This window comes from Colobus angolensis, unplaced genomic scaffold, assembly GCF_000951035.1.
Source record: "Colobus angolensis palliatus isolate OR3802 unplaced genomic scaffold, Cang.pa_1.0 Scaffold125, whole genome shotgun sequence".
NCBI classification, from domain to species: Eukaryota; Metazoa; Chordata; class Mammalia; order Primates; family Cercopithecidae; genus Colobus; species Colobus angolensis.
The window spans coordinates 8026690-8054198 of record NW_012113697.1 but is presented as its reverse complement, the minus strand read 5'-3'; the positions used below and the strand labels follow the sequence as shown (position 1 = coordinate 8054198).

General features: G+C 37.7%; 1 protein-coding gene across 1 annotated transcript; it reads right to left on the bottom strand.

The window, feature by feature from the left end:
- Nucleotides 1-504: 504 nt before the first annotated feature.
- Nucleotides 505-27509, bottom strand: DSG3 (desmoglein 3). The gene is made up of 16 exons (XM_011933278.1): nucleotides 27348-27509; nucleotides 18826-18861; nucleotides 18184-18315; nucleotides 16831-16986; nucleotides 16253-16397; nucleotides 15422-15588; nucleotides 14475-14603; nucleotides 14021-14206; nucleotides 10987-11258; nucleotides 9886-10025; nucleotides 8544-8768; nucleotides 5930-6190; nucleotides 4776-4915; nucleotides 4396-4459; nucleotides 2788-3071; nucleotides 505-1531 (listed from the first exon to the last, which is right to left on the bottom strand). The coding sequence occupies exons 1-16, from the start codon at nucleotides 27393-27395 to the stop codon at nucleotides 917-919; spliced, it is 3000 nt and encodes a 999-aa protein (XP_011788668.1). The 5' UTR covers nucleotides 27396-27509; the 3' UTR covers nucleotides 505-916.

The window sequence follows — 27509 nt, the reverse complement described above, 5'->3', positions numbered from 1 at the left end:
ATAATGCATATTCACAGATTGCCCCATGTGTTATTCTAGTCATTGGCCCTTTTTTCTTATAAAAAAGGCCATGTTTTGTATTCCTACAAAATCTGCAGACATTGTTAACATAATACACGTCATTATACATCATATGTATGCTACATCTATTCACTGACATTTAAAAAATAAGGAGCTATTTTCAAAGACTAACACAGGATCTGTTACTGAGATGTGTGTAGGAAGGAGCTCAATGTAAAATATTTTCTTTGCATAGATCCTTTCAAAGTGATTAAAACACACAAAATATTATTTATACTAAGCTTTCTTAAATGTTCTATTTCAAAATTCTCTTGTGAGAATATGTGAAATATAGATGTAGCAAATTTAATGCATAAGCTTATACCCCTTAGCTTGAGGAAAAGACCCATGTATGGCCTCCCAGCACCAAAAAGATGGAAGAAACTCTACTGCAGCTATTTCCCTTTCTCCAAGCAGCTCAAAATGCTTTAGCAAATACCTTGTGATTCTTACATCATTATCAATGATATAAGAAAAGGCAATGGAGATAAGAACCAGCGCTCCTGCTTAATCCACTAAACCACATTGCATTTTAAAATGATAAACGCCTTCCTTTGGCAGTGGAAAAATAGAAGCTTAAGAATGTTTAGGAAAATTTCCTGGTGAATATGATCTTAAGAGTTTTGAAAAACTTTAAGATTTACTACAATTTGAATAGTACTTGAGAATTAGGAGTGACAACATATCGCTTTTGGGGTATGAACCCAAACATTTAATTTATAATCGTGATCAGTTTATGAAAGAAGTTAGTAAGCGCCAAATTATTAGCCCAATACAGTGAGCTTTGCTGTGCTATTTTGAATAATTTAGTCCAAAGATCCAGATTTGGTTAGTGTGCTATTCCAGCTCATTCTAGTCATATTAGACGGGAGCAAGGATCCTCTGTACAGAGCATAGTGTGTGACTCTCGTAGCTGCGTTGGGCCAGCTAGGTTGCCAGGAACACTGGAAATGGGACAGATCACCCTTTCTGTCACTATCACATTTTGTGTGAGAAGTGGATCAAAGCCTGCAGTGGAAGGTTGCACAAGGGAACCAGAAGCCGAGTAAGTCTCCGTTACCAAATAGTTACCATGCTGCAGAGGGTCAGGGATGGAAACAGCTGGCTGGACAGACCCAGAGGCGGACAAAGCAGAAGCTCCTTGACCTCCTGACAAAGTCTGGCACTTAATAAATCCTGACTGCTGGACTTCTGTGGAACGGCCACAGGATTCAATCCCATAACCACTGCCTTTAGAGGGTGGCTGAACTTGTTTGCCTTCACCATCAACACCGAGGCTTATCTCTGCAAGTTTTTTAAATTTCGGGCCAAGTGAGTCCAAGAAGCTGTCATCCAGGTCATCAGCAATAAAACTGCAACAACCCACGGAGCCCACAGGAGAACCAGTAGCATCTGCGCCTTCATTATCATAGATCAACAAGCAGTCATTTGCTTCCTGGCCATCGTCTTCCTCCGCACAGGCAAATGCTTTCTAAGACAGAGAAAAAGTGGGGAAAAAATGAATTTTAAGAAAGAGTCAATTGAACAATATAATACTGTTTGCAGAACTCATTTGGATTATGAATACCCAAATTAGGTAATCCATATAAGTAAAGGACACTGTCTATTAACTATCTTGTTCAAAAAATTATCTGGTGTTTGGACAAAAGTATGGTTGACATTCCCTCAAAATTGGGCTAGAAACTTTGTCTAGATTCTACAAACCTTGTGGGAGCCTGACCTGTGACTGTAACACACATCCCACCTAGAAATATCCCAAGAATCCTCATCTCAAACAATCCTTCCCTTTCTCCCCTTCCCCGCAGTCTTTCTTCAAACACAGTATCACTCTTTGTCTGCTTGGATACTAGGTCAGACCTTGGCACTTACCAGTATCAATACCAAAACTCAATGTGAGATCCGTTCTAACCATGCCTGTCTGCCCACTAATCTTTGGTTATCAAATGAGAGGCAAGCATCCTACTTTTCAAAGTCTTGTCTGTTTTGTACCCATGTTCCTTTTCTGTTCTATGCTTCCTGACATGTCATTCCTCCCATCACTGATCTTCCATCCTGTTCTTTTTGCCTCCCCTTTTTTGGGGGTCATTAATTCAGTGGTTCTTGAACTTTTTTAGACAGAGACTCTTTTGATAATGTGAATACTATACCACTCTCTCAGGAAAATACACACACAGGTATTTGGATATCCTTTATGATATAGGAAATACAAAGTGAACTGATTTGTATTCCTAAAGAAGATGCTGGAAATTCTCATATAAAAGAGATTTGCCCTCAGTTTTTTGTTCAGTTGGAAGACTGAGATGCTACGTGCTATATGCTTTCATGTTGTGGTTATCTACTCATTCTTCTTTTATTACTAATTTGTTTATTTTAGAGATGAGGTCTCCCTCTGTTACCCAGGCTGGAGTATAGTGGTGCCATCATAGCTCACTGCAGCCTCTACCTCCTGGGGGCAAGAAATCCTCCCACCTCAGCCTCCCGAGTAGCTGGGACTGCAGGCATGTACCACTATGCTTGGCTCCCATTCTTCTTTTCATCAGTGACCCAATTTTGACAGCTACCTTAGGTTATCTGTATTATTTTGGCAAAAAAAACTAACAAACCATTTTTTCTTACATTTTAACAAGCTGTAAATAAAAAGAACTGCAAAACTGAAGTATATAATCAAATAAAAAGATCTCTAATGTAAATAAGATAACCAAGAAACAAAGTTTTTCACCAAATTACCTGAGAAAAGTAGGAGTCCAGAAAATTCATGCTTATTGCCCCATCAGCATAGTCCTTATTGGTTCCTCCAGTAGAATGCCTTGTTCTCATGGTTCCAGACTGCCCTGAGGAACAGATGCCAACTCCAGTGACTGCTCCGAATCCTGAAGCAGCCCCTGACACTGTCCCTGTTGCAAAGCCTGCAGCACCTCCGGATTCAGTAGCTGCTCCAAGCTTAGTGGTCATTTCCATTCCTGAAGTGCCTTCCACCACTGTCCCTCTGGCATACGTATTTGTACAAACTTCTAAAAACAAGGGAGAACATTCTGTAATATCTTATGCTGTTATTTGTTGCATTTTTATAGAACGGGTCTTGGGTGTCTATAAGCAGTCACCATGTAAAGCAAGTAAGTGGGAGAAAATACAATTATATGACTAGAGATGATAACATCCCACAGTGTGTTAAGTGAGAGTCATAAAGGAGGGCATATAAGTGGGTGAAAAAGCTCTACAAATATACTAATTTTAAAAATGTACAAAGAAATAAGATTTTCAGTGACAACAGCCAGAAATAGAAAAGACAGGATATTTAGTACACAGCTATGGGAAGCTTCTAATGCAATGCTTGTATGTTTTAATGGAAAAACATTATAATTCAGCAGTCATATGAGCTCAGTATGGAAATCAAAGAGGAAACATACATGATGTAATCATGCAAGTTAGCATGTCTTGGTACCTAAAGAGAATTTAACAAATCATGACTATTCAGCCTGTTACCTTTACATTATGCTTTCATGGAAAGTTATTTTTTCTAGATAATTCTTTATATAGCTCTTGCTATGTAATTCTAATGAGAAAAGCAGGTGAGGATTGGAGCATCTGATAAAGGAAGACAGTTACATATTTGGGGAAATCTCATGTGGATTGTGCAGGATGGACACTTGAAAACAATCTAAGTATGGAATTAAGCAAAACTTTAATATTAGGCATTATTATTGTTCTTTTAGTTCACTGAGTAGTTGTGGCACTCAGAAAATATTAATGAAATAGCCACTTGATAAAACCAAAGAAATAAACAAATTCACCTGTATGACCTGTATGACAACATAAGTGACCATGTCCTATTATGACTCAATGAAGGAATTAGTGATTGAACTGAAATCAGATACTGTTAGTTCTGGGGAAGGAAGAAGGAGAACAGGATTGAGGATGTGCACATGAGACTTTAACTGAAAATGTGACCAATGTTTGGAATAGACAAAGTGGGTGGTAGATACATAGATGTTTGTTATATTTTCCCTTACATTTTTCTATATGTGTGAAGTCTTTCCTAATTAAAAAACTAGTAATTGATTGAGAACTATACTTCACTAAAGTTTGGAAAAAGTATGACAAATCTTTAGATATTGAAAATGGTGGCATCAATGGATAAATTAATTTATTGAAGCCAGACATGTCAGGGAATTGACTAATATAAGAATATTAAAACAGCTTTTCTCCATTTCAGTGGTAACAGCTCCTGACGTGCACACAGATGAAATTATTAAGAAGATAATTTTAACCACTTCTTATTTTTGAATATCTCTCACTTAATTCACCATTGCTTTCAAATATTTTATGTCCACTTACCGGAACTTTCCATGAAATCGGCTCCGTTGGCTGTTATAGGAGGCACACAAATATTTGTGATTTCCTGCAAACCATGTGAAAAATAAATTAATTTAAAAGTGCACTAGATTTCAGAACAATATAGTGACACGTGGCCCCTTGCAAATTTGCAAATGATAACATTACAACAAGTGCAAATTCTTGCAGGAATAACCATTTTTATGATTTGACATCTGAAGAGCTAAAATCCTAAAAGCCTCCATCTATTCAGCACTGACTCTCAAACTGAAGGTCAAGAAATCTCTTATTTTTATGTCCCTTTGCCTCTTTTCCTATCTCAATGTAAATCAAACCTTTTTTCTATTTAATTGAAATAAATAATTTATGAACTGGATGTTTACCTTGTCTTCAGGATGGGCTCCTTCAATTCCCCACTGATGAATTGTTCCTTCTGAGCCATCAGGAACTGGGATAAAACCACCTGTCACTCCCCCAGTAGAACCTGCCCCACAGTCACAGGTCAACAGCAGAAGGGGGGCCACTAGTGAAAAACAAAACAAGACATCAGAACACTTGACTAATTTAGGAACTATTTAACGTGACAATTGTCAGAAATGTTACAAAGAAAATACAGTATCTTAAATACTTGTAGAAAATTCCTAATGAAAGCCAAAATTAGTTTCTACAAATGAAACTTGGTACAGTAAGCACACTAAAATTTCATGGGATTATGAAACTGAAGGAGACAGATCAGATCATTTCTTGGTTTTTTTTTTTTTGGTATGTTGTCTTAAAATAGGCACTGATGTATGGTGAAAGTGGCTGTTTGGCTCCTCAATCCTTTTCTTTTATATATTTTTATGATTATTGCATTTATTTGCACATTTGGGGCTATGTCTATTGTGTCAGGTGAATACACACAATGTATATTGTGTCAGGTGAATACACACAATGTATATTGTGTCAGGTGAATACACAGATAAATATATGACCAGAATGGTCCAGATTTTAGGTGGGCACAATGGTGTTTTGACAATCTAGTCTCTAATTATCTCTTAGTAAACAGTAATTAACCAGAAAACTCTGGTTAATATTAACATCATATGCTATTAATTAATATTAGCCTATGATACCCTATTCGTATTTCCCTAAGTTTGACTAGTGTTCTCTTTTTATCTTAGAATCTCATGAGATGAAATGAATATGGAGAAAACATCTTAGAAAGTGTCACACTCATGGATAAAGCCATAATTTTGACCATGAACATTACTAACAGTGTGTAGAAAGTATTCATGATTTGCTTTTCTCTTGATTATCTCGTGCTGTCTTCTAAATGTCTGACATATATAACTTCTGTTGCTATATTAATATAGACTGTTAGCAAGTGACATGTTACACATTTCAGATTCTTTCTGAAAATGCCATTTCCCCCTAGCTTTACCTATAAAACATCAGAGAATATTCTTTCCCCATTGCACAGATGAGCAGGGCAGCATGGAGGCCTTTGCAAATGAGGACACCCCATCCAACAGAGAACGAAACATTGGCTACTCACACAGCAGCAGCAGGAGACCAAGGAGCAGCAGGCCGATGGCGGCAGGCCCCAGCCTCCCTGAGTGTGGCCTGCCGTATCTGGTCCCAGGCGATGTGGTTGGGTAAGAAGTTCCACAGACACCCCTGTTGTCACACTGACAGACTTCCAGTGTCAAGCTGCCTGGCATCTCACACCGATTGTTCTGACTGTCTGTAAGTACCAGGGAGATGTGGTATACTCCAGGAGCTATCTGTTCCTGGGCTCTGAGGAGGGCCGAGGTAGCTGTAGAGAAAGAATCATGCAAATCAACAGTGGGACGAGATGTCTTTTCAGTCTGTTTTGTGTTGCTATAACAGAATATCACAGACTGGATAATTCATAAAGAAAATACATTTATTTCTCACAGTTCTGAAGGCTGGGAAGTTCAATATCAAGGTGTCAGAATCTGATAAAGGCCTTTGAACTTCATCATTCCATGGTGGAAGGCAGAAGGACAAGAGAGCAGGAGAGCAAGTGGGGGCTGAACTCACCCTTAAAACAACTCACTCTTTCTGTAATGAACCCACTTCCATGGTAACACCATTAATCCATGCATGAGGACAGAGACCTCATGACCTCATTACATCTTACAGGTCTCACCTCTCAACACTGTTGCAATGGGGATTAAGTTTTCAGCACACGAGCTTTGGAAGACCTATTCCAACCACAGCAGTGTCTTACACTCTTACTACTTATTTTCATTAGCAGAGTTAGAGTTGCCACAAACAGTAGGGTTGATAATAGGGGGAGGTTTGAGCAGTGATGAGGGCTATAACCAGTTCAAGTGGGTAAATCTGTCTATACCTGCCTCCTTGTCTTCTCTGCTGCAGGTAGGCTCATTATTCTCCCCCATGAAACTCAGTTCTACTCTGCTTTTCCCACTAAAGAAGATGGGCAGCATCATTTAGAGTCAGGCACTCCTCTTCCTCTTCTGGGACTTAACCACTCTTTTGTATGTCTGCACCCATCCTCGGACTTGTGTGGCCCTCTGAGTGTGTATGTGTTCCTGACTCTGTGTTCTTGTGTTTTACTTATCAAGACCTTCAACTTTAGCTGCTACTACCTCAACTGCTCTTCCAAGTTCTTATACCATGAGCTGCAGGTCTATGATATGGGATTTCTTTGTGGTGATGGCCTATTGCATATCTGAGTCCTGAGAATAGACTGTTTTCTATCTCCCATTGCTATGTTGCCTTTTTTTAAGTGGACCCCACAACAGTTCCTGTAAGGTTCAGTATTGCATTTCTTGAATCCTTTTTGATCCCACCACACCCTTTGACATTGTGCCTTGCCCACCTAGTCTAATCACTGTTGCCTTGCCCAGTCACACCTGGGCAGGTGTGTCTTGTGCCACATCCTGGCCCTCTCTGATCTTTTTTTTGGCAGCCTCTTCATTGGTCACGTATCCAGTAAACTCATTTGGAGCAAAATGCTATATGCACAGTTTGGAGATAGATCTTTATACCAGAAGTGTGAGGGCCCAAGGGAAGATGATCATGGAGACCAAGATCCTTTTGGTAACTCTGGCAGTGGCTGCTACTTAGGACTGAAGGACATGCTTTAACAGCATTTACATTCATGAAAGGAAGCAAGGCTGGTTCAGAAAGGAGCTAGGGAAAAGTGAGTTTACTAAGGGTTTGAAGTGATCTCTTCATCACTATAAAATCCAGAAAGGATGGAGACTTTTAGGAAGTCTAATGTCTATTTCTATGACATTAGATGTCATATGTCTGGAAAGCACAGACAATGTAAAATGAGTACGATAAAGGTTAGGAAAGAGAAAGAATGAATTAGCTCCTCCCTGTTGGATAAAGGGTTTGCAAATTTCAGTCCACCATGCTCTCAAGGTTCCTCACTAGTGACAGTGTAAGTGGCACTCCCTGTGAGCCTTGAGCAGGCTGACTTCTTCATGCTACATGTCTGCTCATAGACTGCTCCATTAGAACAAGTTTATGTATTTAGTATTTAGAAATCTAAACAGCTTTGTGATAAATAGGTATCTGACTTTTTTTTGAGATGGAGTTTTCACTCTTGTTGCTCAGGCTGGAGTGCAGTGGCACGATCTCAGCTCACTTCTGCCTCCTGGGTTCAAGTGATTCTCCTGCCTCAGTCTCCTGAGTAGCTGGGATTACACACATGCGCCACCACACCTAACTAATTTTTGTATTTTTAGTAGAAATGGGGTTTCACCATGTTGGCCAGGCTGGTCTCGAACTCCTGACCTCAGGTGATCCTCTCACCTTGGCCTCCCAAAGTACTAGGATTACAGGCATGAGCCACGTGCCCCACCTAGATGCCTGACTCTAATCTTTTTTTTGAGTGCACTAAGGAAGTAGAAATAAACAGATTTAAAATGTTAAAATATCAAATGAACCCTAAAAAGGATTCAAAATAAAATATTGAATGGTGCTAACAGCATATCATTCCTTTTCTCTTCTGAAAAGAGAAATAATTCACAAGGCTACAACCACATCTTCATTGCAAAGAATTTTTCAAGTTACTTTTGGAAGGACCTGCTCTTAAATGATCTTCCTTATCCTTCTGGAAATATAAAGGAGCAGTTTGCATTTGTAGAAGCAACTTTACTGTTACTCACCATTGAGGGTTGTGATACTCCATACGGCAGGCAACTTCACAGGTTGATCTTCCAGTGCAAATGTATAGGGGCCAGTGTATCTATTATTCAGTGTTCTAGCGGAGACAACCACGGAAGGTGAAGAACTGCAAATCGCATCTTTATCGAGGACAGCTGTTGGACAATTGTCACTGAAACCAGGTACTCTAACATATACTGTGCCTGTAGAAGTTCTACCCGTGTATTCTGTAAGAACAATGTTTTAGAGTTAAAGAAATGTATAGAACAAAGTTGTACAAAAAGGAGAATCTTTACATTTCTCTTTTCTGCAGCCAACTTAGTGTGTCTTCTCATGAAATACTATATTATCCTCAGAAGTAAAAAAAGTCATCCTATTTCTGCATCTTGTAAAAAGCAAATTGAAATTTACCAAACAGGCTGATGTCTCCAATTATGATTAATGGAAAAACAATATAACATACTTGAACCCAAGACCGGTAAGATGATGAATTCACTAATTTCAAATGAAATCAGCACAAAAATAATGACTTTCTTAAATGTGTTGATTTCACTTGTAATCAATGTGTGAAAGGTTTTTGCTTCTAAAGCACACATTTTTTTTTTGGAATAAAAAATTATATATTTTAATACTGAAGATATAAAAGTTTATTAAATAAAAATTTTAAATGCTGAAAATAAAATATAATGAAATAAAAATCTCTCTGTGGGGGCATTATGAGTCATTTCTGTTGTTACCCTTACTGCTTTTTTTCCTGTTTTCCCAAATGGAAATATTTTTGATATTTATTTTTTTGGGGGAGTTATGTCTTTTATTACCTTCAACATAAATTAATTTTATACTTGGGGAAACACATATACTCAATGAATATTATTTTAAAACATTCTAGAAGAGGAAATTGTATTGTTCAATGATAAAAGTACATGAGGGCTCTATAGGTACCTCACGAAAGCACCTCACATTCAAGTTGAACTTCCCTGATGTTTTTTGTCTATGAATCCTCACCCATCCCCTCAAACCCAGGGATTTCCATTGGTCAAAAAATTTCTGCTTCAACTACTGCAAACCATAGGGACCTAACACAGAATTCGCTGGTTCAAACTCTACTGAGAAGCTGGAACTCTTAGTTTTCTCTCCTGGATTCAGTTGCCTCAGACTTGAGGCCCAATGCTCCTAAGATAATTCTCTCTCTAGTGGTAAAGATAATTCTCTCTCTCTAGTGGTAAAGATAATTCTCTCTCTCTACTGGTAAAGATAATATGTTGAATAATCTTAATCATCTATGCATAGAGAAACATCAATTACAATAACATTTCTCTAAAATGATTCAAATAGTTTTCTTACCGTCTATGGCCAGAACCTCAGCTGTGATTGTTTGGTTAACTATGAAAGTGGAATCTCGGTCCACATTCTTAACAAATTTGATTTCAGCAGTTTTTGAATCAATCATTAGGTAACCACCATTGTTACGTCCCATGACATACCTGTTTCATAATATTAAAAAAAAATAGTTTTCTTTCAAATGTGGAATGTTACACATTTAATGAAAATGGCTCATTTTATATTTAGTATATTCATATTTAATATATGTTGACATGGAAATACGCTTTTATAAAAAGCAACAGAAAATTAACATAGCATGGATGAGCCATATTTCATAAGTCTTTTTTTTTGAGACAGAGTTTTGCTCTTGTTGCCCAGGCTGGAGTGCAATGGTTTGATCTCAGCTCACCACAATCTCTGCCTCCTGGGTTCAAATGATTCTCCTGCCTCAGCCTCCCGAGTAGCTGGGATTACAGGCGTGCACCACCATGCACAGCTAATTTTGTATTTGTAGTAGAGATGGGGTTTCTTCATGTTGGTCAGGCAGGTCTTGACTCCTGACCTCAGGTGATCTGTCCACCTCGGCCTCCCAAAGTGCTGGGATTACAGGTGTGAGCCACTGTGCCAGGCCCATATTTCATAATTCTTAAGCATATATTAGCTGAGTTTTCCAACTCTGCTGTGCACAATAAAATAAAATACCTGTGTCCTTGCTCCACATAATATAGCAATTATTTTGCATGGTGCCGTTATATTTTAGGCATATATGTCTTTGTATGTGCTGTTTTATATGATTAAAACATGTTCTTATGGTGCACTTCTACTCCTTTGTAAGGCTCAACTGTAAGTTTCCATGAGACATGTTCCCCATTTCTGTTGATAGGCTAAGGCATTCTTCTCTTGGTTTCCACTGTAACTTATGCTTACGTTAGCTTTGCTTCCAGTACAGTCAGATGATCACCTAATGATTTAGCTAAATGTTACTTCTTGAGTTACCCAGTTTCTTGTTTTTATCAATGTCATATCTCTATTCTTGGTACATAATCGTTTATGTGTTATGTTGTGATAACTTACAGATTAAAACCTCATCAATAAATAAGATATAAATAAAAATAGTCTTACTTGACATTTGAGGCAGCTTTGCGAGTGTCCTCATCGATGGCTTGATATGTTCCCAGGATATAATCCACCAGTTTTTTGCTACTTATGCCTTTTTGCACAACAAATGTCTTGGAAGCAGGACGGAATGCTATTCCTTCTCTTACATTTGTTACCTCAATTGTGACTGGGGTTGACTGAACTCGGTATCGAGAGATTACTGATTGGTGAAATTCAGCTTTGTTTTTGACAGCAATACCAAGTTGCACGCTTTGTAGTTGTTCATAATCTAGAGCCTGGAGAAAAAATAGAATTAGAAGGCAGTTTCACAAAAACATACTCCCGCAAACCCGGTAGATGATGACAGCACACTATGCAAGATGCTGTGAATGAATTCTTTTGTTTTTAAATACCAAAACAGCCTCAGAAATTATTGTAATGTTGAGATAGAGAAAGCTTTAGGATTCTTAACTCACGAGACCTCAGTTTGGTACTGATATTTACAAAGCAGGGTACCTCTTTCAGACCGGAGAGACATCATCATAGTCTCTTTAGGCTCTGAGGTGCAGTGGAAAGAACCCCAAGTTTGCTATGGTAACATGATTTGAATCCTGGTTCTGCTGCTTAATAGCTGTGTGACTCAGAGAACAATGTTTAGTTTCTCTGATCCTCACCTCTCCACTTCTGGAAAAAAAGCCTTACCTCATCAGGGTGTAGTGAGGACTGAACAAATCAAGCCCCCTAATACATTCTTATAACTGGCAGTTACGGTCATTTGCAGAATCTTCATTGGATTTATGTGCAATGGTGTCTTTCCTGACTTTAAAAATTCCTAGGTGGGAAAGGCAAACTATTTTCACAGTCTTGGTTGGCAAATAGGCCCCTGCAAAGCAGTTAAGTGGGTGGCCCAGCAACTCTTTGTAGACCCATTTTCAGAAGGTCTTGCATGATAGCCATTTGTTTGATCCCCTTATTGAGGTGGCCCAAATCAAGGCCTGAGGAATCCCAGGATAACTTTTCTTCGTTCACTAGTACATTTTTTTTAAGAGTGATGAGATAAGAAAATGCTCATATTGGTTACACCTGTATGTCACTCAAAGTGATTCAAGTAAGAGATCTGGATTTAAGTTTTAACTTTGCAATGACTGGCTTTGTGTGCTGAAGCATTTTCCAGTGAAGCAGAAGAGAAAGGTGTCTAAACAGGGAACTATAATACAAGGGGTAAGAGGCAAAAGAGATTATAGGGTCTGTGTGTGAAAGCAAAGGAATAATTCTACTTAGGAGAGCTAAGTAGAAGGGTTCCTGAGAGGTATTCATCTAAGCTGGGTATTGAAGGATGCCGGGAAATTACCCAGGCATAGGTGAAAGCAGTTGCAGGCTGAATACAGATGGCAAATCGCCTTGTGAATTTCATCTTAAAGGGCTAGCAGCTAGCAACGCCGGCTGACTGTAGAGTCACCTGAGGAGCCTTAAGGACCCACTGCTGCCTGGGCTTCTCCAATAGTTCCTTCACCTTTACTGTCCGAGCAAAGTTGCAGGTGACTTGAGTTGGTAATTAGGGTTGAGGGCCAAGTGTATAGCCAGTGTAGAGCTAGGGATGGTTTTAAAGAGAAGAGTAAGGGATCCAAACTGTTTTTAAGAAAAATGTGGTGGCGAACTGGTAAGAACGAGGAGAACAAAGTCAGTAGAGACAAGAGGTAGGGATATCTATTAGGAGGGACTGCAATTGTCTAAGAGAAGAGAGGCAAAGCCAGTCCAGGGCACAGGCAGTAAGAAGGTAGAGGAGGGTCAGATTTCAAAGACAATTTCTAAGGCTGTATGCTGTGAGGAAATGCCACGATTCAGGGATAAGGGCCACGTTTCTAGTTTGGGAGACTGAATGACACCAATACATGAGATAGAGAATAGCTCACTCCCAGGCATTGCTGGGAGTTTATAACAAAACCTTTGCAAGTGGGGATAGCTGTAGCACTTGTTCTGAAGAGTAGAGTAACAAAGGTCTGCATGTACAGCTTTCAGCAGCCCCTTGTTAAGGCATTATATGGTCTGTCACTCAGCTGGATTTGAGGTTTAAATAAGGATGCTCCCATGGAATCCAAAATGCTGTACCAAAGGCCAGGTGCAATGGCTCACGCCTGTAATCCCAGCATTTTGGGAGGCCGAGGTGGGTGGATCACTTGAGGTCAGGAGTTCAAGACCAGCCTGAACAATATGGTGCAACCTAATTTGTACTAAAACTGTAAAAATTAGCTGGGCATGGTATCACACAATGTGGACCCAGCTACTCAGGAGGCTGAGGTGGGAGGATCACTGGAGCCTGGGAGGTGAAGGCTACAGAGAGACAAGATCACACCACTGTACTCTCGCTTGGGTGACAGAGTGAGACTTTGTCTCAAAAAAAAAAAAAGAAAAAAGAAAAAAAACCCCCAAAACCCCAAAACCAACCAACCAAAAAAACCAAAGTGCTGTACCAAGGAAGGGGCGCAGGTCACACTCTCAGATAAGGAGTCTGTCATAGCCAAGCATATTAAAAGCTTTACTCAATTATTTGTCTTTTATTTTGCAGATTTTGTTCATACATTCCCATTTTGTAGGAAGAGTAGCAATTTCTTCTCTACTGACTGTAGCTAATCCATTTACAACAGAGTGACAAATTGGCAAGCCATGATTCCACCTATTCTTATCTCGTCCTAACTTCAATCTGATTGTTGCGAATGAGATTAAGTCAAGAAATGTGTTTTGCTTTCTTGTGCTTAAAGTATGGACAGCCATAATACATTACTACGTGCTTAAAGTATACATAGTCACTCCCATAGCATATTAGTGTGTTTGTGTTTACTACAGAAAGTTCAATAGCTTGGAAAGAGTTCAAGATGTTAAGAGAGGTTGTCTTCAGGTTATGGGGCTCTATGGGGATTAAAAAAAATTCAATCTACTTCTATGTGTTTTCTATAATGAAGTGATATTAACAAATAAATACATTTTATCCATAGAAATGATCGTTTTGGTTAATACAGATTTTTTTTTTTTAAATCAGTGAAGGGAAATCAGACCTTACCTTCACCACTTTCAGGATGCCTTCATTAGTTCTGGGATCAGTTTGTATTTCAAACCAATTTCCTTCATTCCCAGAGGTAAAGAAATACACTGCAAGCCAATTATCTGTGTACTCTTCATCCAAATCTGTTACTTGAAATCGAAGTAATTCAGAACTTAAGGTATTTTCTTCAATATGTGCTGAATACTGAAAAGGCGAGAAGCAGAATTAAAGACTCAGTGACAGGTTTTACACGAAGGGATTATGTTTCTTCTAAATGGTAATCCTTATTTCTCAAATTCTGTATTTCCTTCTTCTGATTACCGAATTCTTTTATTTTTAAAAAAGCATATTTCTTTAAAGATAAGTGCAGAGAACTTAAATAAGAGCCAACAAACAGGCAAGTACTGAATTAGGATTTCAAAGTATTAAAAAATACATACATAAATGATTCTTTAAGGAGCAATGGGTATACCTGAGAGTCTCTAAACATTGGGAAGTTATCGTTGACATCTTTCACTTTAATACTACATTCACATTGAGTTGATAGTCCTTCTCCATCTTTGTCTGCACCACTCACAACCAGACGATAGCTGCTAGCTTGCTAAATTTGGGTAAAAAATAAAGAAAAATAATTAATCTCTAAGAATTATAATTGGAAACTACTTGATTTCTATGGTTAAGGAGGTGTAAATATTCAAGTTTATGTAGAAGACATTTGCGGGGCTCTGGATGGTTGGGTGGAGGTCTTTAAGGGCCTAGGGCAGGTTTTCTGTTTTTGTGAGCTTCTTACGGCAGGACAGTACTCGATCCTTAGAGCAAAAATGGGCAGTGAGTAGGGTGGGAGTAAGAAGCTCACTTATGGAGCTTCTCTTTTAGTCTATTGGGAAAGTCATTTGTACAAAAATAATATGGAGTCTGACAGGGTAGCCTGTGGTAGTGGAGATAGAAGGTGCTGGTGGTAAGTAATGAGGGAGATTGGAGAAGGAGATTCTTTAGTGCTCTGGAAGCAGGGATAAAATTAAAAAGAGTCAGGAGAAAAAGTGTGATATAAAAGAAGGTTTTATTCCAGACAGAAATTTCTCCCTTCATCTAAGACGCTTGCTTCTCCTCCATCACATGAGGAGTTAGTCGTAGTTCAATCTTTGTCCATGTATGTCTATGTCAATGCCTTCTTTCACCGCCCCTGTTTAACTACCATTGGTATGTTCAGGGTACAATTGATTCTGCAGGTGCCCAGTACACATCTCGCCTCACCAGAATCACACTCAAAAATGCAAACAATTTCCCTAGATTAGCCCAGTTAGGTACTGAGAACCTCTTTTCTTTTTTTTATTTTCAGGTGAAATGGAGTCACCTCTCTTGGTTTTCTTATAATCAAACCCTTTATTCTTGAACGTTCCCCCAAGTGCTTTGCTGTACCTCTCGGTCAAGAGAATTGGTCAAAGTACGGACTTCCCCAGTGTTTCTGCTTAGAAGGAACATGGGTGTGCCTGCTGGTTCCTGAGAGACAATTTTGAAGGCAATTTTAGAATTCAAGTGGTTTGGTTCATCTGCATCTGTGGCATTTAGTATCATCACCAGTGAGTCTAGGAATACAGGAAAATGTTTGTTAAAGAATATGTAACAACTGACATTATGTTTACTTTAAATATTCAAAACAAGTTCACATTGATGCTTATTTCTAAATATCCTAAAATCATCTATATGTTCAAAAAATTGCATATCACTTGTGATACTTCTTTCCGTCTCTCCCAACCAGGTAGAACTGCGCTTCCTTCCATTAAAAACCCTTCAGTTCTCTCTAAGCCTTACGTTTGTTGAGATTGAGGCTATATTCTATCTCAATTTTCTCCCTTGACAGATTGTCGTAACTCTCCCCTTTCCACAGATTATCCAAGTAATATGAGTGTGTCTCTGTCCCTTACAACCTAAAAGAGCCCAGCTGATGCATCCAGGCTACCCAAGGCTGCCTGTTTAGCTTTGGGACTGCCAAATGCTCATATAAATTGTATATATAGAATAAGATACTATTGACCTGATAACCAGACTATAACCTAGAAATACAATGATAGTAAATAATTAGTTCAAATACACATTTTAGAAAGGAAGACCCAGATTTATCTTAATGGATTTTATTTTTCAAAACAACTGATTAAGAGCATAAATTAGTTTATAAGAATGACATATTGTAGTGGTACTCATATTTGAAAGCAGACAAATTGAAAGTGGTAAGTATTGTAAAAGACTTACTTGAGGCACTATTTTCTTCAATTTCACCCATGAAAATTTGTTGTGAAAATACTGGAGGATTATCATTAATATCCAAAATTTTAACCGTTAGTATAAGTGGCTTCTCTACATCTAGTCCTTGAGCGTTTAGAGCCCGACATGTGATCTAGCAACAGAGGGAAATGTGGATTATTACTCTGCAATCTTAGTTTTCATACTATTAAAACTTGTAGAAATAAGGCCTCTGTTCGCATATACATAAATTTTGTGCAAAGAATAAATGTTTCCCCAAAGGGTAGACAAAGTGGAAAAAGGTGCCTGCTCTGGGCAGACCAATTGGGCAAATTGCCCCTTCCACCAGGCTAATGCTGTGTCATGGCAAACTGAAGCACTTGGCATGCTAGATTTCAACCCTCATTCATGCACCCTCTGCTATGTTCCCTCAGGCAAGGCTCTGTGGAGGGACTAATATTGTTATTTGCTGGTGGACTGATTCATGTACTGAACTCTCCTCTAAATTTACCAGTAGAAAACTGTCACTTTCTAAAGCAATGGTATACAAGGAGAAGGGTAGCCCAATGTTGAGGACCCAAACTTACCAGGAAGCTTGGAGTTTCCTCTCGGTCAACTATAGCTGTTATGTTAATATCGCCAGTGTTTTTGTCAACAACAAAGATTCCAAAAGGTGGCTGATCAATTCCCACTCCAGAGATTCGGTAGGTAATTTTCTGGGTTGCTTGGTAATCTGAAGTAATCTACAGCCCCAAATACCCAAAATGTTTAGGTGACCATTACTCAAGACTTTCCCTCTCCGCCCCCACTTCCATAGTCTAAAGTCATCTGTTTATTCGATTCACTCTTTTTGACATTGTGCCATTTACATTTTGCCTTGATAGATACTAGGAATATGAAATAAAATCAAACTGTTGCTTTTGACGACCAGCCTAAACCAATGTGTGCTAATCATTTTGGTGTTAGAATATTTGCACAGACTGTGGCCACATGATAGTGTTAAAATGTTAAAAGAAAGTCAGACATTTAATATTGACAAGGCTACTCCTGAAGGCTCCCTCTTTACCTGACAACATTAAAAAACAAAAAATATTTATTTAGTTTAAATAAGGGGAAGTAGAGAGACAAAAAGGGAAAGAGATCATATGGTAGGGTTAAAATATGTATTAAAATAATTTACTTTTTATTATGGTAATTTTAAAGCTTTTTAACACGAAAAATGTGAAATACATATGAAGTTAGAATAGTATAACAGGCCGGGCGCGGTGGCTCACGCCTGTAATCCAAGTACTTTGGGAGGCCAAGGCGGGCAGATCATGAGGTCAGAAGTTTGAGACCAGCCTGGCCAATATGGTGAAACCCTGTCTCTACTAAAAATACAAAAACAATTAGCTGGGCATGGTGGCGCACGCCTGTAATCCCAACTATTCAGGAGGCTGAGGCAGGAGAATTGCTTGAACCCGAGAGGAGGAGGTTGCAGTAAGCTGAGATCACACCACCACACTCCAGCCTAGGCAGCAGAGTGACTCCATCTCGGGGGGGAAAAAAAAAAAGAATAGTATAACAAATCTGATACATCCTATCAGTGAGCTTCAACAATTATCAATACATGGCCAATCCAAATTTTGCTCCCAACCATTTCTGTGTCTTATACATGCATTATTTTTCCTATTTGTTTGCTACACTCTGTATCCAAGTAAGCCTTCTATGTTAAAATTGGTTACTATGTCTCAATTCTTTTTCATAACCCTAGAAGCTACCTTCCTCTCTCTCTTTCTCTCATTATTATTATTATTGTACTATTTTGTTGAGGATACCAGTTCCCTTGTTCTGTGGACTCCCCAGTCTTCATTTTGTTATTTGGAATTGCCATATTATTTTAATTTACACCTTATACATTTATTCTAAAAACCCATACTGCCCCTGTCGATATAACTTACCTTGGCAATTGGGTTTCTTTTTGAGTTATCTTCTCCTTCTCTGCAGGGTTTGGCAAATTTCACCCATTCACGTTTTTGCCTTCTTTTAGCTTGTTGCACAGTCATCTCTTCTTCGTCATATTGACCTTTCATCTTATGTAAAAAGGGATTCCATTTGTTATGCAGATTAATGGTAATTTTTACTTAGAATATTGATTACAGACACCTAGGTTGAGGAACCCCCTATGTTTCAAGATCTCTAAGACTGTTAGGTGTCTAATTAGCTCTCCTTGATACTTTGTCAAGCAAGTGATAAATGTTAAATAACTAAAATAATTACAAAGCTATATGATTTTTAATATTAACATTTAGTCATATTTTATATTTTCTTTTTATACTCCACAGTAGCTTACTTGGCCCATAGGGTTTGACCAGTTGATTTGCTTAAGATAAGAAGAAAAGAATGCATGAAATAAATTATAATAATGACATTTATAGATGACTAGTTTTTAAATATTGTTGTCAGTTCCTAGAATTTTAGTTCTATTTATTTTCACAATTACTGAATAATTTTAGATATTAACTATTTATTTCTCCTAAACACAATTTAATTTTTTAAACTAAACTATTATTTTAAGTACAAAAACCTTTTTCATACTTTACCTCTATTCGCAATTCTCCATGAACCAATATGACCACCTGCAGACATTTAAATAAAGTCAAATTAAATGTGAATTCTTCAAATAAGGAATTACATACAATGAATAATCCCGATTATTATATTCCATTGTTTATATTGTGATTTGTTTCTATTTCAAAAGAAGTAAGTTTCAAGAAACAATAATCAAAGGGTGAGTTCCTACTAGGAAAAGGAATATTACTGTCAATATAAACACATTTCACCAGTTTTTTAATTGACTACAGAATTTTGATGATATAAAGAAGAACCTACTGGACTTTGCAAAACCTATGCCTAATAGTCAGTTGCAGCAACCAGACAATTCTTACCTGGCTGCTTTGCATACAGTTCCCAGAAGCTATGAAAGTCATCACTTTGGGAAACATTGGTAAGCACCATTGTGAAATGCTTCAGAACGGGGCCACAGGGGATTATTAAAAACCATCAGCCACCCAACTGATTTGTAGGAAGGCGATCCTATATTAGTTCTCTGCAATTACGGAACATTTTCTCTAATTGCACAAGTGAAAAGAATGGAATGGAACCAGTCTGGTTTAGAGAACAAAACATAAAAGATGAGGATCTGCTATTCCAGTCACAAACCCTGTTTGCAGTGAGGCATGGATCTGTTCATCTCTGCTCTGTTACTTCACTTTAAATATTGAACTTAATTTTCAGATTGGTCCAAAAAAAATTAAATGAGAGTAAAATGAAGCCATGTAAGTTAAGGTCTTCACCTTCTCAAGAGTATATGAGATGTTCATCTGTGTCATTTTTCATCTTCTGTTCTGCCTGGCATGCATTACCTCTTTCTACTCCACCCACTTAAATATTGCTCATCCTTTCAGATCCATCAAGTTTCAACAACCTCCCTGAAACTGTCTTTACTGACGTCTCTTTTTCTGAGTTTGTATAATACATATTCTGCACAATGAAATTTAGCCCATGATGGTTTACCACAGTTTATTATTTCTTGTTTTATGAGCATGAAAAGAATTTCTGTGCTAAGCCAGGAGAATTGTAAACTTTCCAATTCAGTGCTGTTAGTTTTTTTTTTTCTTGTAACCCTCACAGGTGCTTAACAAGTATTTGCTAATCCACTGATTATCTGATGAATCTGTAGAAAAATAATGGTGGAAAATTAGTTAAAAGGAAAAAAAAAACTAGAAGAGTAATAACAGCAGCTAATGTTTATTGTGTAGTTTTGGTATCAGCTGCTATTCCTAGAGCTTTATACTTATTGCCTCATGTAATACTTACAGCAGGCACCTGAAGGAGATTCTAGTATTATAAGCCCTAGTATAAGGATGAAGAATTGGAGATGTGAGGCAATGAATACTTTGCCCTAGCTAGTAGCCATAATAGGACAGCAACCGCGGCAGCCTAACTCCAGAGCATGTACCTCTGGTACCTACTACTAAATTCTTTTTTTCGTTCTTTTTGCCCCGGCCGGAGTGCAATGGCACGATCTCGACTCACTGCAACTTCCATCTCCCGGGTTCAAGGGATTCTCCTGCCTCAGCCTGCCGAGTAACTGGGATTACAGGCGTGGGCACACCACCACACCTGGCTAATTTTGTGTCTTTAGTAGAGATGGGGTTTCACCATGTTGGCCAGGCTGGTCTCGAACTCCTGACCTCAGGTGATCCACCTGCCTTCGCCTCCCAAAGTGCTGGGATTGCAGGTGTGAGCCAACTACTGCTAACTTCTAATGAAAGTTGTCATAAATAGAAAACAAACAAACAAACAAACAAAAACTAATGGTACAAAGACAATTATATGACAGTCAATTTAGATTTCTATTTGGCCAAAGGCTGTGGTTGCTCCTGAAACAATGTAGATTTATTACATTGTTTATTTTCTGGGGTTAAAATGAATAGACTAGTCCAAGTCTGAACCAAATGAGTAATTATGTCAGACATAAAAAGTCAGAACTCTTCCGTCCTAGACATTCCAGCTGAAACCTTGATTCCAAAGAATATGTGTTCAAATTTGTCATGGAAAAGAACCATTACTTGTGGTTATAACAAGTCTCAAAATGATTTTCCAACGTTGTTGCTCTTTTTTAAAGTAATACCTTGAGTTACTTGGTAGAAAAGACCACAGCAAGGGAGTGACTGCACAATTCCTTTCTCAGAGAATAAGAACGACTCAGCTACACGTGAGAGGAGGGATGGGCCAGGCAGGCTCCCCTTTACAGGAAAACTGGAGAGTCATCCCGAAAATATGAATCATGCTTGGACTAGCCCCACAGAGAATGATTCTTCTAATAGACAATAAGGTACAATTTCTGTTTTCCTGGGAAGTAGGTGGCAGGAGACATTTCTGAATATTGCAATGATCTTTAGATTTTTACAGGACATCACAGCCTTACGTTATTTTCAATAGTATTTTTTAAAAAACAAGTTATTTTAGTTAATTAATATTTATATAAGGGCTACTTGTTTTAGTTAATTTACTAATATAATAATTTTGGATATTTTAAAAACAATTTACGTGCTTTCATTTATAAATCTGTTTCTTTTCATTGGCAAAATTGTATATATTTATCACGTACATGTTGTTTTGAGGTATGTATAAACGGTGGAATGACTAAATCAAGCTAATAAATGTTTACATAGTTTTCTGATGATTTGAATGAACTAAGTTGTCTCTTTTGGTGGCCTGGATTGGAAATACCAATGTGGAGTAAACCTCCCTTATTTTGAGAATTACTGTACTTTTGTTTCTTTTTGTTTTCTGGTTATTTTGTAAATTTTAATTATATGATTTTTAAAGCATTGATATAGCCTTAATGCCTTGGTATAGATATGAGTTACAAATATTATCAAAAGTAAATCTAATTATTAAATTTAAAAAATATATGAAATAAAGCAATTTGATATCCATATGCTCTATTTGTTAATAAAAAGGTGTATGGTTATATCATTAAGGTTCCTATTGAATATGGTATGTACACAACAAATATAATCTGAGGATAGGGGTAGCTAGATTAAACAAAAAAACAACTATAATAGCACCTGCTCTTTAGTTTGGCTGAGATCTTGTTTAGGGTTACCTCATACTTTAGTGTGGCAGGGGACAGAATATAAGACTATGGATTAGATGCAGGGAGCTCATCCCAGCCAGGTCTAGGGCCTGACTACACTTCTGATTTCTAGTATGGGGATTCTTGTGGAAATTTGTAGAATGAATTAAATAATTCAAATAAATCAGTCCAAATTTAAAACATGATTTTGTATTTATTAAACTTTTTTGGGAAAAATGTCATGAAATATACACAGGTAAGTAATATCATTCATATTAGCATATTTCATAATATCTCACAGCTTTCTATATATGTTGAAATTTAAAATTTAAAAACCCTAAACATTGCGATAAACTTTGTGTTTATCAAGGCAAATTTCTTGATTGAACAAAGTTGATATATGTCTAATTACATGGAAACTATTTGTGAAGAATTCAATTTCCAATAACTGATTTTTAGAGTAAACTCAATTAATTTAGAAAGTTAAGCCTTGTATCATGACAGAATGCTAAGAAAAATAAATATCCTTGGATATTCTTAAATGCTCATTTGAAATGCTGTGTAGGCTGCAGTCAAGTATGATAATATAAAATTGGATACTGGATTCTGAATCACTGAATTTAAATCCAACTCTCAACCATGTACTAGCATATAGCTTGAGAACATTCCTTAATCTTTCAGTCTCTTCATCTGTACAACAGGAATATTAATTTTACTCACCTTATAGGTTTATTGTGAGGATTAAATAAATTAATTAGGTAAAAAGCACATAGGTGGGCCCTAGCCCATAGTAAGTTAGTTTTATTAAATTGACATTGAAATTTAATAAAATGTTAACCCAATTCTGTCACCAAACTTCAAAAAGAGGTATAAAAGAGCTTTTTTTGAGACAGAGTCTCACTCTGTCACAAGGCTGGAGCGCACTGGCATCATCTCAGCTCACTGCAACCTCCGCCTCCCAGGTTCAAGCGATTCTCCTTCCTCAGCCTCCCAAGTAGCTGAGACTACAGATGTGTGCTACCAAGTCCAGCTAATTTTTGTATTTTTAGTAGAGATGGGGCTTCACCATGTTGGCCAGGACGGTCTCAATCTCTTGACCTCATGATCTGCCCACCTTGGCCTCCCAAAGTGCTGGGATTACAGGTGTGAGCCACTGTGCCCAGGCTAAAAGAGCCATTTTTATATGAAGTGACCTGTTATTATTCATTATCAATGTGCATAAGAATGTTCTCTTTCTTGACCATGAGAAAGAGAAAAGAAATAGTACTCCACTGTACAACTGTGTAGGTTGCTCCTTGAATAATGCCAGGGCACTGTTCACACTGTAGTTTACGTGAATGCACCTCCTGGAGTTGTGCAGTGTACAACCTAGCCAGCTGCACAGCAGCTCTCCAAGAAAAAGGTATATATTAGATAGATTCAAATATTCATCTCATGATTATGGATAGTAACCAATTGTCTATATAATTTTCTTATGATGAACTACTCAAGGCAAGGCCTCACCTTAGGCTACCAGATTGACTCTTAACTGGACAGAAAGAGCCAAAGGCTAAAAGGTTTGTGAGAAACCTCATGAGCACTGAGTGTTCTAGCTCCAGATGAAAACCGGTTTCAGGTATGAAGCAAGAGGGAGTGCTAATTGGTAGAAGTAATTACATCTTTCCCGACTTCTGCCCAAGTAGGCAGGGCTGGAAGAACCACTTGGCAAGGTTATTCTGATTTTAGAATATTAACTTTTTGAGAGGTTCAGTAGGACGTTTATTTTTCTATGTATTAGCAGTACTAGAAACTGGGTCAATCAGGAGAAGAAGAGATACCTCAGAGATTTTTCCTTTTGTTATACATTTGGGCCATTTAGCCTAAAATTCTTTCTCTAAAGATTTTCTTTTTTAGATATTTTATAGAAAACAAAGTGGTTGAAGATAGTTGTGCTCTATTTAGAGCACTTGCTAACTCAAACTTGGTATTTAAACTACTTCTCTCTTTTTTTTCCTACCACCAACTTCTTTAAAAAAATTGTACTCCAAAAATCTTTAGATTTCAAACATCTCTATTAATTTTTAGTGAGGAAAGCTCTACCTAATATAGTAACATAAAGTTATATAGCAAATTGTTCAAATGCTCATAGAAGTGTTGGATGACAAACTGTTTTGAATTTGGTGGACTATGAAACACAATGGTTTCCTTTGAAAATAAATTTTTTTTTCAAAAGATTAAATCTCTGAAGATAAGCATTTTCAACCACGAGTCCTTTCCTCAAAAACGTTTATTTTACATTGCATAAAATGGATCAAACAAGCACAAGAAACTGATAAATATTACATTTTTTTCAACATAGACAGTTATTCCCCATGTCTTCTTCTCCCAAATACAGCTTTTATTTTTTCCTGTCAATCTAAAATTTGATGTGACAACTGTTTTTGATATACTCTTTAGCTGAAGACAAATGTAGGCTCTTTCTTGGTTTAGTAACACTGGTATCCATGGTTATTTAAGATAGTAAGACACAATATGAAGAAGATATCAAGAATTACCCCACTACGAAAAATAGTACAAGTGATGAAAATTAGAGGGTACAAACCACTTCATCTTTCTCACAGCACTTTTAAATTGTTTTGCATGCCCTGCTGCTTTATTCTCACTATGGCCATTTTCATTAGGCAGCGGGTGCGGCATGATTCTTATTTGACAGTTGAGGAAACAAAGCCTCTAGTGAGTCAGTGGCATAGTCAGAGATTTCAGTCTATGACTTTGCTATTATTTCTCACTGTTCTAGGCAACCCGTGTATGGATGGTGGATTATTACAAAACCTTTAAACACATCTGCCAACTTTCACACCCCACCTGCCACAACAAAAGATGAGCATTCCCACCTGAGAATGCTTTAGAAAACATTGCTTCCCCCCCCCATAACCACATTGTTTTAAAACTCTGGGTGGCTCCCCACTTGTAAAAGGTTTCCATGAGCCTTCACAGAATGCACCTTTCAATCTGACCCTCAGCTGCCTTTCCAATTCATGTCCAGATTCTCCAAAGCAAACTGTCATTCCAGTCAAACCGGTGTGTCCATTTCCCCTAGGCAAATGTCCGAACTGTGCCTACCTTTGATTATACTCTTCTGACAACCCACGAGATCTCCTTTTGGCCTGTGCATCTATGCTTATCCCAAATCAGCTCACATTTCACTGAATCCATAAGGACTTGATTGCCTCACTCCTGACTGACCCTGCCTTCTATCAATAGCATTAATAGTAGACCAGTACTGTCCAATAGAAAGATAAGAATCACAAATGCGAGCCACATATAATTTAAAAATTTAGTCACATTTAAAACATCTTTAAAAGGTGAAATGCACTTTAACAATATATTTAATTTAATCTAATACATGCAAAATACTACCATTTCAACATGTAATCAACATAAAAAGTTGCTAATGATATATTTTACATTCTTTTGTTCATTCAAAGTCTTCTTCCAATTATGATGTATATTTTATGTTAAACAGCACACCTCAATTCAGACCAACCACATTTCAAGCGGTTTAAAACCACGTGTGGCTAGTGGACCATATTGGACAGAGTAGGTCGAGACCACTCAGTTGAACAATTATGTATGAAGTGATATTGTTGTTTAAATAGCGTGTGTGTGTATGTAAAATTTTCCTGAGTGGAACCAAATGTATGTCATTTCATAGTTTCCTTTGTGACTAGAATTATAGGGACATTATGGGGGAGGTTTATTGTTTAGAGAGGGTTCATTAAATCATTCATTTACTCATTCTTCAAACAATTGCATGTCCACTCTAAGATACATATAATAAGCATTGGGAATATAAAAATAAAAATTAGCCTCAATATAAGGATGTCACAGTCACTCCAGAATCAGAGGGGTAAATGAGAGTGGCCTATATGTCAAAGCAGAAAAAAAAGAGGCCTCCTTAGCTTGTGGTGGCCCAATCCTATGTCCTCATGGCAACACTATCCCGACAGCCCGTGCTGCATGGCCCCTAACTTCCCGAGCTTTGCCATTGGCTTGGACATAGGGGTAATCAGACTACCTGGAGTTCAGCTCCGACATTTCCCATACAACTGTCACATTTCTCTTGAACAACATCCTCCTTTCAAATAAACTTATCAGGTACTGAAAACAGTTACATTGTTGTAATAGAAATAGAATTTTAGAGGCTGGGTGCAGAGGCTCACACCTGTAATCCCAGCATTTTGGGAGGCTGAGGTGGGTGGATCCATTGAGGCCAGGAGTTTGGGACTAGACTGGTCAACATGGTAAAACCGCATCTCTACTAAAAATACAAACAAATTAGCTGGTTGTGGTGGTGCACACCTGTAATCTCAGCTATTCAGGAGGCTGAGGCACGAGAATAGCTTGAACCCTAGAGGCGGAGGTTGTAGTGAGCTGAGATCACACCACTGCACTCCAGCCTGGATGACAGAACCAGACCTTGTCTCAAATAATCATCATCATCATCATCATCATTATCATCATCATCATCTCAGGGAGAGCTAAGAAAGTCCTTTCTTGAGATCTATATCCGTGTGACTTCTTGAAGTCCATTTATCTCAATGTTTTTAGATGAAGAAATGAGGTAAACTGATGCCTAGGCCAACCCAGCTTATCATGGAAACCATTAGAATTAGCATTAGAAATTGTTTTGATGTTCATTTTTAAGGTGTGTTTAACTACTTTGATATCTCCATATAACAGATAATATTGTGACTTTTTTTTTTTCCTATAAGAACACAGTTAAGGAGTAAGTTAAACTGTAATATCCAGGTTTTAAACAGTCTGTAACATTCCGTTTCTCTTTTAGATAATACTATGTACAACTTTCTCAATCAACAGAAGCATTTCTCTTCTGAAAAAGGCTTTAAAACGTTCTATGTCTTTACCCCCACTCCCAAAGGCTGACATCTTCTTTTGGCACATAATAGCTAAACATAAATACTTACTTAATAATCCTCCCAACTTCTCTAGAGTCAAACACTGCTTTGATTTTAATTCTGCGATTTTTTACTTTTAAAAGCATGTCAGGTATCAAGCCCAGGCGTGTAGAGTTCTTAGCTATATGCTAAGAGACATGTAATCTTGGAAAATAGAAGTGGCTCCTGTGTTCTTGTTTGTGGGTTAGAAAAGCCAATAGAAGCATAACTTTAAAGAAAGTGAAAATGTTGTGGAAAATATAACCTGTGATTAAGATTACTTAATTCATTAACTAAAAAGAAATTCCAAATGGTTTTTAAAACTCATTTCTTTCCGGTTTATTTTGCTATGTAAAATACAATATAAACAGAAAACAACAAAAGAAGGAAATTGGTAATCTTCACAATTTCATTTTAAAGTGTGGATTTGCACTGCACTCCTTTTAGAACTTATAATAAAGATTGAGCAATCAAATAAAATATTCTTTAACAAGGGATGAAGCAGGGAAGTTTGTGATTATTAGAAAAATACAGGACTTACCATGAAGATGGCCAGAGCCCCTGTGGTTCTGGGCAAGAGCCCCATCATTGTCTCCGATTTCCCTGGTGAACAAGTCCAAGTGAGCCGCTGCTTCTATCCTGCCAGCCGTCTGCAGATGATGGCTAAGAAAAGCCCTCGGTGGCGTCTCGTCTCTGCTGCCTT

What these genes read in the sequence shown, in the direction of transcription:
- DSG3 (XM_011933278.1), bottom strand. Translation starts at nt 27,395, where the DNA reads ATGATGGGGCTCTTGCCCAGAACCACAGGGGCTCTGGCCATCTTCATG. An exon ending in AAAGAAACCCAATTGCCAAG is followed by an intron (nt 16,987 to 18,183) that starts GTAAGTTATATC and finishes TTGGGGCTGTAG; the next exon opens with ATTACTTCAGATTACCAAGC. An exon ending in TGGACTCCTACTTTTCTCAG is followed by an intron (nt 1,532 to 2,787) that starts GTAATTTGGTGA and finishes TCTCTGTCTTAG; the next exon opens with AAAGCATTTGCCTGTGCGGA.